This window comes from Eptesicus fuscus, chromosome 8, assembly GCF_027574615.1.
Source record: "Eptesicus fuscus isolate TK198812 chromosome 8, DD_ASM_mEF_20220401, whole genome shotgun sequence".
In the NCBI taxonomy this organism is placed as follows: Eukaryota; Metazoa; Chordata; class Mammalia; order Chiroptera; family Vespertilionidae; genus Eptesicus; species Eptesicus fuscus.
In genome coordinates, this window is record NC_072480.1 from 46133633 (window position 1) to 46152939 (window position 19307).

The window sequence follows — 19307 nt, forward strand, 5'->3', positions numbered from 1 at the left end:
TTCCCTTCCTTATTAAAAACTTTCAGCATTATCACATTTCAGATAGAATTAAATCCTAGCCCTTGGTGATGGTCTTTGACTTGTTCAATAAGTCCAGCCAAAACTATCTTAGATTCCAGGCTCATTCCTACCTTACTGACTTTATGAACTTTGAAATTTTAATAACCTTACACTAATATGTACTTTATTTAATATGTTTAAAGAGATCAAAGTTTTGGCAATATAATGAAAGCAAACCTTACAACCAACACCAATATTACAAGGGAGGCGTTACAATGCTTATTGTTGTGTTATTTATTTATTTATTTATTTATTTATTTATTTTTGAGTACTTAAATGTGGACATAGCATCCTAGGAATTTTTATTTTCAGTCACTGGCATTTAAATCTCACATACTTGGTTTAAGCAAAAACCAACAAAGTGTTTGAAAAATCAACAAGGAGTTTTCTGGAGTAGAATAGCTATTTCTGTTGGGTTAACTGTTTCATTATCTGTATGGAAAAGGTTCAAATATTTTAGCTGCTTTTAGCCTGGGTATACACATTCTCAGACATTTGGATACAAGTAAAAACTTGAGTCAACATCTGGTTGCTTCCAAATATCTCTATCCTTGATGTATAGATGCAATCACAGAGACTTTATGATATGATCTTAGTAGGGCCACAGGGCGTGGAGAAATGATAAGAAAAGCAAAATTCCATTAAGATCAGATGCAGGTACTCTAAAGGGTAACAATGAAGTCCTGACATGTTTTCAGGGGCTATGTAGAGTTTTATATTACAGTAAATATATTTTACATTTCAGAACTCCACGGATTTTAATCTTTATATTGTTTGTTGCCAACACAGAACTAGTAAAATGGTGTAGTTTTAACACACAGTTATAAGTACTAGAGGCAGATACCAGGCTGTATATCATGAACATTAACAAACTGGTATATTAATATTAATCCATTATTGTGAATAGCAAACTTGCTAAAGAGTGTCATTTACAAAATATATATTCTCCAAAGTTAATTTGAAAGTTCCTCAGCATGTTGAAGTATGATATTAAGAGGGTGCTTCTGGAATGTGCCATGAGACATATATAGGGACTACTACAAAATGTTTAATGCACCTGGCAAAGGTCAAGAGTATAGCATTAGATAAATCAGATAGAAACAGAGTCCTAGTATGGCATTTGCTACTGGCATAATGGCTCCAAGATTAAAATCTCTCGCTGAGTCTCCGTGAGTTTTAGAGAGTTCCCGCATTCTTCTGCATAGTCACCTTCACCAATCTTCAACTCTTTGACATGATCTCACCAAGTGTTGATACTGTTTCTGAATTTTAATAAATAATTTTGCCCACTTGTTATTAATCTCTCATTAACCTCATCATTGTTTTTTTTTTTAATGTTTTAAAGGGGCCAGAGTCTTGGCAATCTCAGCAGTGTGACCCCTGAAGTGAGCAGAAGTGACTCAGGGTGAGGATTATGTCTGATCTTCCTTCCTTCCCCAGCCGCATCCATTTGTGGCACTCTTCAGAGAGGCTGTGTTGAAAAGTCTTTGAATTTGAATCAGGAAGTCTGGGCTCCATTATTTGCCACATGGGTGCCTTGAACACGCTGGCTTAGGCTTCTATAGTTATAAATGTTTCTCCCACCTTTTTCACTTGATTATTGAAAGAATGGATATAAAAATAATGGGTATAAAATCCCTTTAAAGCAAAAAATGTACATCATTAACAGAAAAAGAGTATAGCTATAGCATCAGAGGGGCCAGGTGAAAGTTTTTGGAAAATCATTAAATAATTCCTGAATGTTTTTTAAAACTCAATCTTGCCTACTTTTATGGTTTTATTTTTAGGGTAAATGACAAACTTGCCAGTGTATCAGTGATTTGTATAGAGGTTTTTTTTTTTTTTTGTTTTTTTTCTCTTTTAAATGAAGGGCATAAACTGGTATTAATTCAAATACCAAAACTTAATAGTATAATTCATCTTGAGTACATATATTCTTTAAATTAATATACTTAGTTGATTTAATTCCATTTTTACTTACCATGTGTTTGTTTTTTGATTTAAAGTTCCAAAGACCTTGATAACCTCATCAAAGTGAATCCAAGAACAGACAAAAGTGTGCAAGGGTGAGATTTAATAAGCTCTTCTTTTCCATTTCATGCTGACCCAATGCTTAAAATAGAATTAAATCATCATTCCAGCTGACTGGCACTTGAGAGTTCAGGAAAAGCCATGTAACCTCCACAACCTTATATCTGAAATGTTAACAATTTTGACCAATTAGGTGAATAGTTATTTTTCCAGGATGGACAGGACACTTTTATTCATTGATTTGTTTATTTTATTTTTTTGAGCAGAGGGATGGCACGGGAAAGGGGAAAGAGAACTGGACTGGAACCTGCACATGTGGGTCCAGGCCTGGCTCTGCCCTCACTAACTGTGTGAACGCGATTGGTTCTTTCCCCGTTTGGGCGTCAGTTGTCTCATCCTCAAAGCGAGGAAGCTGGACCAACTGCTCTCTTGTTACTTCCAACGCTAATTCCATCACTACGTCTCAGTAAGATGGTTGGAGTAATGGAAAGTGCATGCACTCTGGAGTTAGATTACTTAGCTTGAAATTTCAACCCTGCCAACCTTAGCCATGTAGGAAAATCTTAATCTTCCTGTGTCTCAGTTTTTCCCTTTGTGAAATTGGGATGATAGTTCTGTCATAGATTTGAGGTGAGGTTTAAATCACATTAATTACATAAATCACTTAGAACAGTGCCTGGCCCATCACAAATTTTCTAAAAGCTTTAGTTGTTATTTATTATTTTTATGCAGTTATAATTAGGGCCACAATAAATATATTCACAGTCAGCATGGAAAAAACTCTAACCCTAGGAGGTACCTCTGTTATAATAAATACTTCATAATAAAATGTTTTTATAATAAAATGTCCCTAAGTCTTAATAAATATTTGCAACTGCGTGATACAAATTGACCATTGACCTGATCATTTCTTATAATGTTTTAAAGGAGCCAAAGTGTTGACAGCCTCATCAAAGTGACTCCTGAAACAAAGAGAACTAACCAAAGGTGAGATTCATGGAACTCTCCTATCTCTTATCCCCCTTTTTTCTATTCAGCTTAAAAACATGATAAAATGTATTGTCCCATCATGGAGACAGCCAGTGATGGGACTCAAAATCAATAACTCTGTGTCAGCAATCTGGCATTTACGTCCTTGCTCAGGGCTCCCTGGCTGTGAGCTTTAGTGGAGGAGAGAGAATTCTTTAAAGTATCTCTTATCAGTATGGGATTTGTGTTCCATGCTTGGGGTTCCCTCAAAATGAATCAGAATTGCCCAGGAGATGAAACATCAGCCCAAAACAATTTCCTAGAGATAAGTACTCTAAATAATGTTGTTTTTTATTTTTTTATTTCTAAAAATCTTTATTGTTGAAAGTTTTACACATGTCCCCCTTTTTCCTGTTGACACCTTCTAGCCCACTCCGCCACGCCCAAAGGAAATTTCTCCTTCCTTCTTCCTCCCTTGTTTATTCCCTACTACTTTGCTGTCTACCACTAAAAAAAAAAAAAAAAAACACTAAAATTGGAAAGTCATTTTAAAAATTATTCTTAGTTCATTGAAATAATAGGGAATATAAAAATTGACATTTGTCTGCCTAGCCGATGTTGCTCAGTGATTGAGCATCGACTCATGAATCAGGAGGTCATGGTTAGATTCCCAGCCAGGACACTTGCCTGGGTTGCAGGCTCAATCCCCCACAGGGGATATGCAGGAGGCAGCCTATAGATGATTCCTTTTCATCATTGATGTTTCTATATCTATCTCTCTCTCTCCCCCTTCCTCTCTAAAACCAATAAATGTCATATTTTTAAAAAATGACATTTGTCTTTTACATAGAGAGAATTTTCTCTAAGACACATCATGTTAAGGAAGCAAAAAGAGGACAAAACCATTAAGCTATAAACATATATTGTTATGGTAGTTTGAACATGAGTTAAATACAAAAGGTACTAAGAAATATATTTTTTTTCTGGTAGATTTCCTATCTTTGCACATAGGAATGCTCTTCTTTTACACTATGTAGCTATCATAAAAAGATTCTTAGGATAGATCAGGAGTCAGCAACTTTTGCTTGAAGGTTCTAGACAGTAAATATTTAAGGTCTGGGGGGTCCAAAACAGTTCTGTTTTAACTAGTCAACTGGCAGCCATACATAGTACATTATAAACAAATGGGTGTGGCCATGTTCCAATAAAACTTTATTTACAAAACCAGACTGCAGGCTGGACTAGATAGTATTTTATGTGAGTGTGAAAGATGAATTCTGAATATAGTTGGGATAACTTCCCAAACACAGCCTACTGCCCACCCATCCCCAACCTTGCATATATTTTAATTTATTTTATGGTTACCCAAAAATTTCATCACTCTTTTATCTGAATATTTAGTGCTAAATTGTTCTTCTTTTTGTTTTATTTTTCACCAAATAAGAATATAACATTATTGTCTTTGTCTGGGAGTCAGATACTGAGTTTAGAGGCTATATAATACTTTACTTTGCAGATTAAGATTCAGTGAAAGATAGGTCTCCCTTGTTCCTCTTCCAAAAAGACTTAATTTCTACAGTTGTACACTCTTGGACAATTGGCTTAATCTCCTTTAAGCCTGAGCTTCTTTACCTGTAAAGTGAGTTCCTACAAAAATTAGGTAAGATCGAACTTGTAAAACATTCAGAGCTCAAGTACTTATTAGCCATTATCTATTAGTGTCATTGTTACTGTTACTATTTTTTCTTCATTGTTGGGTCCTTGTAGCACTACTCAATGCTTAAGTCAAAGAAGATAGCAGCCCGGCCAATGTGGCTCAGTTGGTTGAGCATCATCCCATGCATCAGGAGGTTGCCAGTTCAATTCCTAGTCAGGGCACATGTCCAGGTTGCAGGGTCAATCCCCAGTAAGGGATGTGCAGGAGGCAACCGATCAATGTTTCTATCTCCCTCTCCCTCTCCCTTTCTATAAAATCAATTAAAAATCATTAAAAAAAGAAGATAGCAAAGAAATTATCCTATTATGTTGAAACTTCTAAAATGATTGAAATTCAACCATTTTTGACCCACCAAATGATAATTTCATATAGTTCAACACAGTGCACATGGAAAGATATGTACATAAAATGAGTTTATAGGTTAATCCAAAAATTATTTAAGTGATATAAGCCTTTCTGATCTTAGTTTCTCATTAGGATCTATAACATTGTCCCCACAATAAAGTACATCAAATTAGGGTTCTCATTCAGGCTCTTTGGTATTAGGGTTTGTATGAAAGCCCAGTGTACTAGCAGAAATGTCCCTTTAAAGTTATGATTACCTATTTGAATGTTTAGAATAAAAACAAGTTTTATAATCTGAAGTCTCACTAGTTCTGATTTAGCATTGCATAAAGTATGATTCTGAAGTTATTTGATTTATATTTTGAAGTATCCTCAATATTACATATTCATGTCATATACATTACTATATGCCGTAGAATCAGAAAATAACTTTTTTTTCAAAGTCTCAGTTTTTATATTTGTTTAGTTGGTTGGGTTTTTTTGGAGGAGAGGGAGAGAAATATAGAGAACACGAAAATGATGAGCAATTTTGTATTTTCCTCTTATCCATTAAAACCTCCAAAAATATTCTAAATGCTAATTCTACTATAAAAATATAATATGGATAATAAGGAATTTGTAAGTAATTTAAATTTGAAGTTGCCTTTAAAGAAATGAAATAAAATGAAAATGAATTTTCATAAGTACAAAATTATGCAAGAAATGGATAGTAGCAATCTGGTTTTTCCTAGGGCTAAAAAGAGAATTTAAGTAATGATGAAGTTTTAAATTAGCATCAATCAGCACTGGCCAGGTAGCTCAGTTGCTTAGAGTGTCGTTTCGATCTGCCAAGGTTGTGGGTTTGATCCCCAGTTAGGGCACATACAAAAATCAACCAATGAATGCATAAATAAGTAGAATAACAAATCTGTATTCTTCTCTCTCCCTTCCTCTCTCTTTGTCCCTAAAATCAATCAATAAAAAATTAAATTAGCAACAATCATTTAATTAAATATTAAGGTTGAAAAAATGTACATTATTGATTTTAGTTGATTTTACCAGCTATTGAAACTTACAACATTGTTTTAGGAACCAAGACCTGAACAATCTTATCAAAGTGACCCCCTCAGCAAACAAGAGGTAAGCTTATTAAGGTTATTCAAGACTCCTGAGCAAGTCTCCAATTTATGCCAAAAAATAAAATTAGTTATTTGGCTAAGGATATTTTGCAAGGGGACATGAGAAATAATGAGAACAAATTGATTTTATTTGTTTTGTCTTATTTTGTTTTTAATCCTCACCAGAGGATATTTTTCCATTGACTTCTAGAGAGAGTGGAAGAGAGAGGGAAGACAGAGAGAAATATCAATATGAGAGAAACACATTGATTGGTTGCCTCCTGCATGCACCCTGACCAGGGCCAGGGCTGGGGAGGAGCCTGCAACCAATGTACGTGCCCTTGACCAGAATGGAAACTGGGACCCTCTGGTGCACAGGTAGATGCTCTATCCACTGATCCAAGCTGTCTAGGACAAATTGATTTGTTGGTGTATAATAATGCTATAAAGATTTTTCTTTTATTATTGCTTTCATTTATTTCATTAGAATATAGTTTAAAATAATAATAAATATTGAACCTAATTCTGTATAACTAGAGGCCCGGTGCACGGATTCGTGCACCAGTGGGGTCCCTCAGCCTGGCCTGTGGGGATTAGTGGACCTCCATCCCTCTGCAGCCCAGCCTTATCTGCCAGCTTGTTGGGGAGGGGCGTACAGGGGGAGTGTCCATGGGAGAGGCTCGCGCCACTGCAGCGGTGCTCACCAGCCCTTGAGCCCAGTGTCTGGTGCCTGTTGGTCAGCTGAGCGGGGCTCCTGCTGTGGGAGCACACTGACCACCAGGGGGCAGCTCCTGCATTGAGCGTCTTCCCCCTGGTGGTCAGTGCGCATCATAGCTACCAGCTGGTCATCTGGTCGCTTAGGATTTTATAGATATAGACTAGAGGCCTGGTGCATGAAATTCGTGCAAAGGGGGGGGGGTGTCCCTCAGCCCAGCCTGCATCCCTCTCCAATCTGGGACCCTTCAAGGGATGTCTGACTGCCCATGTAGGCCCGAACACACCTAAATGGGCAGTCAGACATCCCTCTCACAATCCAGGACTGCTCACCTGCCTGCCTACCTGCCTGCCTGCCTGCCTGATTGCCCTTAACCTCTTCTGCCTGCCAACCTGATCACCTCCTAACCACTCCCCTGCCAGCCTGATCAATGCCTAACTGCTCCCCTGCTGGCCCGGTCACCCCTAACCAACCTCCCCTGCAGGCCTGGTCCCCCCCAACTGCCCTTCCCTGCAGGCCTGGTTCCCCCCAACTGCCCTCCCCTGCTGGCCATCTTGTGTCCACATGGGGGCGGCCATCTTGTGTGTTGGAGTGATGGTCAATTTGCATATTACTCTTTTATTAAATAGGATTATTACTTGAGAAATTCATTTTGACACAAAATACCAAAACTAGTTTATTACTGTAAATTTACAGTAAATAAATATTAAGTTCATAAAACTGAATAAATTAATATTAGCTTTCTACTCCTTCACAAACCCAAGGATTATTTTTTTAAATGACTCCTAAGAAAATCAGCAACATAACATTCTTATATTTAAGATATTTTTTGTGACATTTAATTTGTTTCTGTCTTCTTGAGAAGTTAAGACCCATTATACAATGGAACAGAAGTTAAGAAAAGCATGGCAGAGCAACTAACTCCAAGCTACCTTTCATTCTTGTGAAGATAATGTCAGTGAAAAGCCCTGTGCAGATGTAAAGAATCATGAACAGAGAGAGAGGAAGGGTGTTAGCAGAAAGGAGCATGGGGTGTGGGATCCAGTTGCCATGGTTTCAATCTTCAATGCTGGGGCAACAGCATCACAGTTTTTCAATCCTGGTTCACCCTCTCAATCTCTTCTTAGGTACCTGGCCCCAGGAGTGTCTTAACTTCTCTGAAGTCGAGTTCCTTTATTTATAAAGGAGGGGTGGTAGTAAACATCTTATTAGGTTGTTTTGAGGATTTAAAGAAGATAACTAATGTACAGTTATATAAAGTAGAAACAGTAAACTTATTGCTTTTTATATAGATTCCATTGAATGATTCAAGTGTCAAAAGAAAAAAATGCCAGTGATAAAATTTGCTGATTTCCATTGAATTTGATCTTTTATTTTATTTTAGCAGTTAACAAGTTCTTAATACATTTAGTAATCTAAGCCCCAAAGCTGTCAAAAACATGGCTGGGTAAGAGAAGGATGTTTCTTTTTGTTGTTGTTGTTTTGTAATGTTTTGTTTATCCTTAACTGAACACAACAAGAATATAAATGTCTTATAATCATTGTATTAACAAATTGAATATGTCTTTTAACAGTATCGTACATTTTTAAATTAATTAATTGTTAACCCTCACCCAAGGATATTTTTTCCCTTGATTTTTAGAGAGAGTGTAAGGGAGGGAGAGGGAGAGAGAAAGGAACAGAGAGAGAGACAGAGAAACATTGATGTGAGAAAGACATTGATTGGTTGCCTCCCCCACATCCCCAACTGTGGCTGGGATCACACCTGCAACCCATGTACTTGCCCAAGACCTGGAATCAAACCCACAGTCATTCGGTGCACAGGCTGGTGCTCTAACCACCGAGAACACTGGCTGGGGCAAAAACATCACAGTTTTTAAAAGTCCCTGAAATTTTAGATTACCCATTTGTTAATAGCAGGAAAGAAAAGCAGCTGAAAAAAAAAATGTGGTGGCTTCACTTTTTTTCAGCTTCAAGTAAAACAATTGAAGAGCGTGATTGTGGTAGCAACATAACTAGTCTATGTGCTGTTTGTTTTGTAGAATTGATATTAATACCTTTATCTCTTTAATTGATTAAAAAATAATATAATTTTTAAAAAATACTCAGACACTTCATTAGACTCATGACCAGCAAATATCATTCACCCTTGTTTTAGAAGAGTATTTTTTGATAGTTAGTGGAAATTTTATGTTGTTTACTGTTTCTTAGATTGTTTGCTGCTCCCAGCAAAGTTATGGCCCTAAATTTTGATAATTCTTTAAGTAGTACACATGCGTAAGATGATAAAATTCACTTTTTGTCTCTGGTTATATGATTAGCTTTATATCACTATACATTACTATTATATATATTATACTAGAGGCCCAGTGCACGAAATTCATGCATACAGGCGGGGGGGTGGGGTCCCCTCAGCCCAGCCTGCACCCTCTCCAATCCGGGACCCCTTGGGGGATGTCCAACTGCTGGTTTAGGCCCAATCCTAGGGACTAAACTGACAGTCGGACATCTCTCTCACAATCCTGGACTGCTGGCTCCTAATCACTCACCTGCCTGCCTGCCTGGTCGCCCCTAACTGCCCCCCCTGCCAGCCTGATCGCTCCTCACTGCCTCTGCGTGCTGGCTTGATCGCCCCTAACTGTCCCCCCTGCTGGTCTGGTTTCCCCTAACTGCCCCCCGCTGCTGGCCAGGTCGCCCCCAACTGCCCCCTCCCTGCTGGCCTGGTTGTTCCTAATGGCCCACTCTGCTGGCCTGGTCACCCCCAACTGCCCCCCTCTGCTGACAAGGTTGCCCCACATAGCCTGCTGTTCAGTCATTTGGTTGTCCCTCACTAACCCCCCTGCCAGCCTGGTTGCCCCATGCAGCCTGCTGTTCAGTCATTTGGTCATCCCTCACTAGCCCCCCTGCTGGCTTGGTCGTAGGCAGCCATCTTGTGAGGGCGTGAGGGTTAATTTGCATATTATCTCTTTATTATATAGGATATATCTTGACAATGTTTTCATGATTTTTTTTTTTTTTTAGTTTAGTTGGTACATATGAAAATTGCGAAATCTTAGAGGTGAAATGAAGGAACTTCAAGGAACTCATAGCCCAGTTAGTTTGAACAGTTTTGAAAACCTCTGTTTCAGTTTAACCTAATCAATTTACAGAAGAGGAATTTAAGATTCAGAAAGGGTAGGTGATTTAACCAGGGTCATAGAGAAAACTGGTGGGAGACTGATAGTAGTTCTGTGCTCTAAGTAATTATTGAGCACCAACTGGTTTGAAGTTTACAACTAGGTGTCATGAGTAGCACACGAGATATAATTATAGGCCATGAACGCCAAAAAGAGAATTCAGCAGACATACTGAATCCTATTAACAGCAGGCAATTATCATAGATTAAAGCTAATTGTATACCAGAGATGTTATTCTGAGACAATAATAGGTTGTCAATTTAATATATTACATTTTAGAATACTCATGTACTTCTTGCTGGATATAGAATGCATTCTTAGTGTGTTACATTTAAAAAGAAAAAAAAAGGCATTGAATAGCTAACTTAATAAGCATGAAAAGTGATAAATTTCAGATTCATAGATTCCTAGGAGTAGGAGATGTTAGAGATGGGCAGAGCCTTAGAGATGACCCAATCCAATCTCCCCATTTTATATGAGAATACTGAGGCCAGGGGCAAAAATCTGTCTTCTGTGAGTTCTTCTAATTTCTAGCCTAACTCCCAGCCTGACTACCATTCTTTAAATGACAGCACACAGACTTCGATCTTAAAATAAATGAAAGTTAACTGAGAACCTCGGGAAATAAAGGAGGCTGTAAGGCTGGGATTATTGCTCTTGCCATGGGACAGCCAGGAGGTGTCTTTACTGCTTTAAAGGGTCATTTGAATGATTACTTCATAGAACGATTACTGCCAAGTACTTTACAGCTTTTAGAGTACTATATGGAAGTAATAATAGGTTTTAATATTCCAATGTATCCCTTTACTACATCCTTAAGGCAAAATAAATGAAATCAGTAACTTCAGTAGAAAAAATGTTATATTTTTCCTGGATAAAATCTATACATATAAAGAGGTAATATGCTAATTTGTCCATGATGGTGCCCCATAATGACCTATTTGCATATTGATGCACACACAGCAGGGGGCGGGCTGCTGGAGCCAAGTTCCCAGGGGTCTGAGGAGAGTGCCTGACAGGAGCCCGGACTGCAAAGAAGGAAGAAGAAGTGGCCACAGAGAGATCTTCCAATCTCCCTGCATGGGCACCCTACCCCAGCTCCCTCACCCCTGGGGGGACAGGGAGGCTGACCGGACGGGGAGAAGATGCAGCCTCTGGGGTAGCTGCAGCCTGCACCTCTGACTCCCAATCTCTTCCCCCGCCACCCCTGCCAGGGGCACCCACAACAATAGCACATCGGCAAACACCCATCAGCGCCCCCGAGGCACCCGGGGCCTGTGGCCCGTCCTGCTGGGCCCCCTCCACTGGGGCTGGGCATGCCTCTCCTCCCTACAACTCCAGACCCAGGTGGAGGCAGGCCTGAGTGGCCCCCCAGGGTCAGACCCTTCCCCCTGACAGCAGCAGTGCCCTCTCCGCAGAGGAAGTGTGCTGAACCTCTCTGGGGGTGCGGCTAAACCCGCCCTCCTAGCCCGCCTGGCTCCGCCCTGGCCCGGCCCCTGCCCTGCTCCAGGAGATTGGATGCCCCCCACCCCCTCCACCCCAGCACATACAGCTGTGAAACAGCCACATAAAATTTAAAGAATGGTGCCAAGCAGGAAGGTTTGACAATTACTTCCCCTTCGGCCTCACCGCCCCCCCTAGCACACCCCTAATGCTCTTCTCCCTGCCAGCACCTCCAGGAACGACCACCACTACAGGGGTGCAAAGCTTCCATAGCTACAGTCCCATGAAACAATCATGCCCTCCTCCCCTAATCAGCACCTGCTACCTGCGAGGGTACCCGTGAGCTTAAAAATAACAATCCCTTCCGGTTTAGACATCACTTACTTGATGAAACATTTCTAGGTTTATTAGCTCAGAACCTCCTCATGACAACCCAGTGAGGCAGACGGAGAAGAGATTACAGTTCCCATGGTATATGCGTATGTATTCAGAAATGAAGCTCAGAGAGGAAAAGTTTCACGCCCAGTGGTTCCCAAGGTGCAGCACATGTCCCCCTGGCAGGGGGAGGGGGCGCAATTTGATTTTAAGTGGGGGCAATTCGAGAATGAGTTAACAGTGAATTTTTTGCATTTCTTATGGTTCTAGGGGGCCTCATCTACAGCATATCCTACATAATAAAAGGCTAATATGCAAATGACCGAATGGTGGAATGACCGGTCACTATGATGCGTGCTGACCACCAGGGGGGCAGACACTCAATGCAAGAGCTGCCCCCTGGTGGTCAATGTACTCCCACAGGGGGAGCGCCAGTCAGCCAGAAGCCCGGCTCACAGCTGGCGAGCACAGCGGCAATGGTGGGAGCCACTCCCGCCTCCGTGGCAATGCTAAGAATGTCCAACTGATGGCTTAGACCCACTAAGCCATCAGTCGGACATCCCCCAGGGCTCCTGGACTGAGAGAGGGTGCAGGCCAGGCTGAGGGGACCCCCCCCCCCCAAGTGCACAAATTTCATGTACTGGGCCTCTAGTGTAGATATAAGATTCCTGTGGTTGCAGGTACTCAGGGCCTGAAAAAACAACTCTATAAATTTGTTGTTTTCAATTCATTGAGATAAATTGTGTGTGCTGGCAATCAAGGCAATTCAGGACTGTTTCTGAGATCCTTGTTTTATTAACACACAGTATTGTCTTTTTAGGACTAGGGATAGAATATAGCGTACATTTATGTTTTCTAAGTTAGTATTTCTCAAACTGTGGGTTGCAAACCATTAAAGGGTTTTGTAATTAATTTAGTGAATAGCAATCATAATTTTTTCTCAATTAAGTAAAATTAATTAAATAGAATATAGAAAATGAGAATTTTTATGTAGTGAGGGTATTAGTTCATGAAATTTATGTTTCATTGTGTGTGTCTATCTGAATAAAGAAAGTATTGGGCTGTGATGTAAAATACATTTCTTAATGGGCTTTACAAAACAGTAGCTTAACTATCACTGTTCTAGGTAGTTGGATGAATCAAATTTTTTATGTTCAGCATAACAGTTAAAATGGAAGTTCTCATGTTTGTGGTTAATTTTATATATTGAAAGGTTCTGGCTTTTGAGCATTTTATCTCCTCTACAAAGTTTTATTCTTTGTATTTTTTTTCTTCCAATATGTCACATTAACCTAATTTTAAAAATTGTTATCTTTCAGGCATGGTTTTGCCTTATGACAGATTGATAGGTTTTTTTGCAATGGATATTTTTCATATGTTAATCATTCTTTTAATAGTAATTGTAGATACCAGTTGATTATTTTTGAGAATAATATTATTGAAGACTAGAGGCTCGGTGCATGAATTTGTACACCAGTGGGGTCCCTCAGCCTGGCCTGCGGGATTGGGCTGAAACTGGCTCTCTGAAATCCCCCAAGGGGTCCCTGATTGCGAGAGGGCACAGGCCAGGCTGAGGGACCCCACCGGTGCACGATCAGGGCTGGGGAGGGATGCAGGAGGTTGGCCAGCCAGGGAGGGACCACGGGAGGGCTCCAGGGCATGTCCGGCATGTCTTGCTCAGTCCTGATCAGCTGGACTCCAGCAGCAAGCTAACCTACTGATCAGAGTGTCTGCCCCCTGGTGGTCAGTGCACGTCATAGTGAGAGGTTGAGTGGCCTTAGCATATCATTAGCATATTATGCTTTCATTGGTTGAATGGACAACCGGACACTTAGCATATTAGGCTTTTATTATATAGGATAATTCAAAACAGTGAAAATTCAATGAGTGGCTTTTCGCCTACCCCAGAGATCTAAGAAAGGTGATGAGGAGATCAAACTGAGTGAATCCATGGGTTGGTGGGAAGCACATCCTATGGAGAGGCCTAGGCTGGGGACCTTTCTCATACCTTTTTGATGATTAACCTCTAAGAGGCTCCCCTTCTCTTGCATCAATGTTTTTCATGGGTAAAATATATTTTATTTTTATACTAGAGGCCCATTGCATGGAGATTCGTGTAAGAATAGGCCTTCCTTTCCCTGGCTGCCAGCACCGGCTTCCCTCCAGCATCTGGGACCCGGGCCTTCGCTCCGGCTGGAGCCGCCTTTCGCCTTCGCTCCGGCCCTGCCACCCTCCTATAGCTCCCTCCATCCCCCACCCCCCTCTCATAGCAGGCATCCCACCCTGCCCCGGCCGCTCCGCACCTGCACGCGCACGCTGCCCAGAGGCCCGGCGTGGCTGAGGCAGGGCGGAAAGCCTGCATCATTGCCATGGTGATGATGCAAGCATCCCGGCCTGGCCACTGCCAGCTTTGTCACGTCAATTTGCATATTCCCTCCTTATTGGCTGTGGGTGCCACCATCTTTGTCGTGGAGTGATGGTCAATTTGCATATCCCGTCTTTATTAGATAGGATGATTAAAAAGGGTTGTTGGAGGGAAGGTGGTACAGGCAGGTTGCTGTCCAAGATAGTGCTGGGAACAGATGTCAGTCCTGTGACTTCTTGACATGGCGGGCTATTGTATTTCTTTGAATAGATATTAAAAAGGAGTTTAGAGGAACACTTTGAAAAGTCACAACTTTCCAGCCTTTAAAACAAGGCATTATACACAATGAGGCAGTGAATGCTGGCAAACCATGTGAAAGCAAATATTGTTCTGTGACTGGGAAAAGAAATTGGTAGGACTTCAAATAGGAATCAGACATTTTCAGAGGATGTTATTCATTTGACCATGAACAACAGAGTTTAATTTGGTTTTGCAGTCATCATAGAGGGAAGAAAACTCAATTTTGATGGATTGCTGAAACTCACTTTTGCCAAATCTTATGTTAAGTGTAATCCTAATTTTAGAGCTTATATTTAAATATATATATATATTTAGTTGGTGAATATGATTTTTAAAATAGCAAGGTCATTAGAATCAGTTTGTGTCTTCATAAAGTTAAAACATTTCAGAGTGGCTCTAGCTGTTTTGGCTTAGTGGATAGAGCGTTGGCCTATGGACTGAAGGGTCCCAAGTTCAATTCCAGTCAAGGGCACATGCCCGGGTTGAGGTCTCGACCCCCAGTAGGGCGTGTGCAGGGGGCAGCCAATCAGTGATTCTCATCATTGATGTTTCTATCTCTCTCTCCCTATCTGAAATCAATAAAAAATATATTTAAATTAAAAAAACAAACAAACATTTCAGAGTGAAAAGTTCTGAATCACCAGATGTCCGCTGCAAACACTTCATCAGTGTGTGCCCTAGGCTCTGACAAGGAAGCATGTGAAATCAGAGTAACTTGCCTTCTGATCCAGCATCATTCATCCTCCCCTGGATTGGTTAAAAAAAAACAAACTTATTTCAAGGCTGTTCTGAGCCAAATCAATATGTCTCAAACTAAGTGATAAGATAACAAATCCTTTCTTCCTATTTCCAACCAACTTAAACCCTTATTACCACTAACCGAGCGGCTTTCATTTTTTTCCACTTAAAGAAATCAAGATCTCGACAAGCTCATCAAAGTGAATCCTGAAACTCTCACCAACAATAGGAGGTAATAGAACTGTACTAATTTTTATGCTTTAGTCGGGAAGACTATTTTGTTTTATCAGTACTCTAGGCAGATTTGTAACCTTCATGATCTTATCAAAAGAACCTTCTCATTAATCAGCAATCTTTTTATTTTTCTCTAAAGAAACCAGGATCTCGATACTCTCATCAGAGTGAACCCCGCAGCGGTCCGAAGCACTCAGAGGTGATCACATAAAATCCGTCATATCATGTTTTCATGAGTCTGTTGTCCCAGGGTGCAGCGGGTTTGTTGAACTAGCACCACCAAAAACCTATCGCTAACTTGAACTTATTTTTTTCTCTTTTGAATAGCCAAGACTTGGACAATCTTATTAAAGTGAAACCGTCCGCTCTCAGGAACACGGCGCGGTTAGTGACTTTGCCTGACTATCATGACATGTTCTTAAGGTTCTGGGTTAGGTATTTTCTTTCTTTTCTTTTCTCGTCTTGCCGTTCTTTCTTGAAGGCTTTTATTTTTTTTAGTGTCAAACGGGGACACATCTATAACCCAGGTGTCTCCTGTTCAGCAAGGAAACATGTTGTACCCTTTTGGAATCAATGCAGTGTTTTAGACTCAGTTCTGTACTTTTTATTTGCACCAAGACAATGTGGTGTTTGTTGTATTTAGGAAATAGACTGTCAGAACTGAAATGAAAAATGAGCGAAATTAAGTAAGAAAAAATGTTTTGGGGAAGCTGAGCCAAACTTATGGTTCACGTAGATACCTTCTGAGATCCGAAAGGCTATTCAGGGTCTTTGAAACCACAGATCCACAGCTCACAATATGACAGCAGATTTTAGCCTTGAACTTCCATTTGAGTTCTGCAAACATCTTATTGTTCATCCACTTTATGTCATATCATTCACCTAAAGAGCTTTATTAATAGTTAATAGATAATGCACCAGAGTGCATTAGAGGTCCAGACTGTTCTACTGACATGAAATTTTCTCAGAAGAAACATATAGATGGGAATCATAGTCTCAATCTTCTGCGGGGAAGAAAGCAATTAGGACACGGAAAAGTGCTTTAATCCAACGGGAGAAAGAGGACAGACAGGGCCATTTTCTCATTAATCTAGATCTTATGTCTTCTACTTGGTTTTCAACATTAATGCTTTTTTCCACCTTTTCTGTCTGTATGTTTTTATCTGTTGTGGGGGCTTCTGAAGCAGGAAGGAACAAAGGCAGTTGCTACTTAGAGAGTAGCATTTATTAGGCGCCTCTCATGTAACTGGCAATTTATACACATTTAATCCTCACAACAACCTCATGAGAAATATATTCATTCACCCTACGTTATAAAAGAGGAAGCTATAGATCAAAGATGTGAAAACACATTCTTGACCTAAACTCACTATCAGCAAGAAAAACAAAAGTTCTGTGGCTAAAACAGCTCAGAGTCTCCTTCTCTTTTAATTCTTTACACTCTGTACAGTCCCTTCCCTTCTGTTCCCTTCCTACCTCTGCAATTAAAAAACTACAACCAGAAACATGTATTCTAGAAAGTTATTGTTAAAATGAGAGGGAGGAGAGAAAGTACTGTCTCAGAGACTTTTTCTAGCAGCTGAAATACCAGCAGACTTTTGGTGTTGCTTCTGCCACTGAAAATCATATGAAAACATCTTTATTAAGTAGAACCATTTCTCCATAGTGTACTGGTTGGGGCAGATTTCCTTTTTATTAGTAACAGTTTTAGGAATGATTAGGTTTAATAACCACATGTGGCTACTATAGCAAACTCTTCCCTCAGTGGGCCATTCCATAAAATGTTCTCTTTCTCTCTTTCCCTCCCTTCCTCCTTCCCTCCTTCTTCCCTTCTTTCCCTCCCTTCCTTCCTTCCTCCTCCCTTCCTTCTCCTCTCTTCCTCCCTCCTCCTCCCTCCATCCATCCCTCCCTCACCTCCTCCTTCTAACTTTCTTCTTCTTCCCTCCCTCCCTCTAGCAAATGTGCTATGTTGTCAGACCATGGTAACTTTCTCATAAGAGTTTTGCCTTTTATTAGAAGAGGCTAATTTTATAAAAATATGGTTTTTATCAGCAACTCCTGATAAAAATATCTATAAAAAGAAGACATTGTTCTTACATAGGTAGGATTTCTATAATTTTTAAAAAATATTGGCCTTCGTGTTGTTTTCAAATGGCAGCTTGATCCACAAATGTAACCTAACTGATACCTGATGATTCTTTAGTATTTATACCAGATTTGACGATAATCAGCTTGGAAGTTCAAGAATTTTCTCAAAACAGCTGAGCAAGGATGACTAAGCTGCCTATTTGAAAAAAGTGACTTCATTCAGTCGGTTCAGCCACCTGTATCTAGAATGTATTTATGCTGGCTGCTTGATTTTAGTGGGTAAAGGGAGAGGGGTCATTTTAAAGTGCCCCCCAGTGGGAATAACAGCCACAAGGCACTTTTACATCCAATGCAATGTGACGTGAACGCTGATTATTTAATAGTGTAACTGTAGTGAATCAGAGTCCTCTTTATGGGACTTTGCTGACATTTCCAACAGCTGTATATTTAATTCGCAGTTAGGGGCAGAATAAACTTCAGCCGTTGATCCGAACGAATGTAAGCAGGTGTCCCTGAGCTCCTTCTAGGAACACAGCAACCCGAACAAATGCAGATGTGCACAGAATTTTCATCGATTCAAGGAGAAACTGCAGGCTCTTAGCAGTGACAGTTTCATATCTTCATGAAATAAGAGAAACTAAAGGGAGATATTCAATTATTTGTAGCCTGTAAACTGCTGCTCCCAAATGAAGGTTGAAAAGCATCTCATGACATTTAGGCCTTTACAGTTAGAAAAAGCATCCTTCATCTGAAGTAGAAAAAATACTCTGAACTGTTGGGAGTATTATCCTTCCGTTGTTTTAAGGGCTTCCCATTTGCTGAGAAGGGAAACATACCTCCACGTTTTCAGTATTCCAACAAGAGCTCCTTCCTATTTTACATTTCCCATATTTCTGCTTAAGCAGAAAGCTAGAGGGTGGGGGAGAGGGAGACACTGACTCTTTCCATTGCTTCATTCCCCGTAATCAATAGGTCCCTTTGGATGCTTCTAATAATCTCAGGAACTGAGATATTTCAGCATCCCCAGGACTACTATAGTCTAGATTACTGGACAGTCTCCTAACTAATTCCTCAGCCGCCTGTCGTACTTTCTGCCCTGCAGTCCATTGGCCACATTATAGAGTGATTTTTTTTTCTAAAACACCAATCTGTTCACCTCATTCTTCCGATTAAATGGCTTCCCATTGCCATTGCCATTGGATAATGTCCGTACTTCTTAACCTGCTTTCCAAAGCCCACCCTATCCTGCCTCCACAGCCTTCTCACCACATCCTCTATTATGTCCCACCCACATACCCTAACTTACCCACACTCCTCAGTCCTCTTTCATGGCTATTGTATGGTTAACTTCTGCTTATCCTTCAGGTCTCAGCTTAGGCGTCAATCTCTCCGGCTCCGGAAGGCTCCACCCCCTGCCATCACATCTGTATCAGGTCCTTAGATGTTCTCAAACTCTCTATCCTTTCTGTCCCCTAGCATTTGTCTCTTAGAGGGAATGGTTACTTAATCATCTCTCTTCAACTAGAGGATTTTTAATGGTAACATTGAGTGTCTTGTTCACTTCTTTATCTACAGTGCATTGTACAATGCATATTAGGTGCTTAATAAACTGTCGACTAGTGGTTAAATCTCAAACTAATCAAGTCCCTATAAT

At 40.3% G+C, this 19307-nt stretch overlaps 1 protein-coding gene across 10 annotated transcripts in view; it reads left to right on the top strand.

Moving 5' to 3' along the window:
• The window catches only part of SCEL (sciellin), a 113539-nt gene that overhangs the window by 73011 nt on the left and 21221 nt on the right, over nt 1–19307 (top strand). For 9 of the 10 annotated variants that reach the window (XM_054719882.1, XM_028148987.2, XM_054719879.1 and 6 more), the window contains 7 exons: nt 1406–1465; nt 2067–2126; nt 3019–3078; nt 6191–6241; nt 15504–15563; nt 15705–15764; nt 15893–15949. In XM_054719882.1, the coding sequence (XP_054575857.1) occupies nt 1406–1465; nt 2067–2126; nt 3019–3078; nt 6191–6241; nt 15504–15563; nt 15705–15764; nt 15893–15949 (408 nt within the window). The remainder of the gene's footprint in view (nt 1–1405; nt 1466–2066; nt 2127–3018; nt 3079–6190; nt 6242–15503; nt 15564–15704; nt 15765–15892; nt 15950–19307) is intronic. The other variant, XM_054719877.1, reaches the window with a different exon arrangement.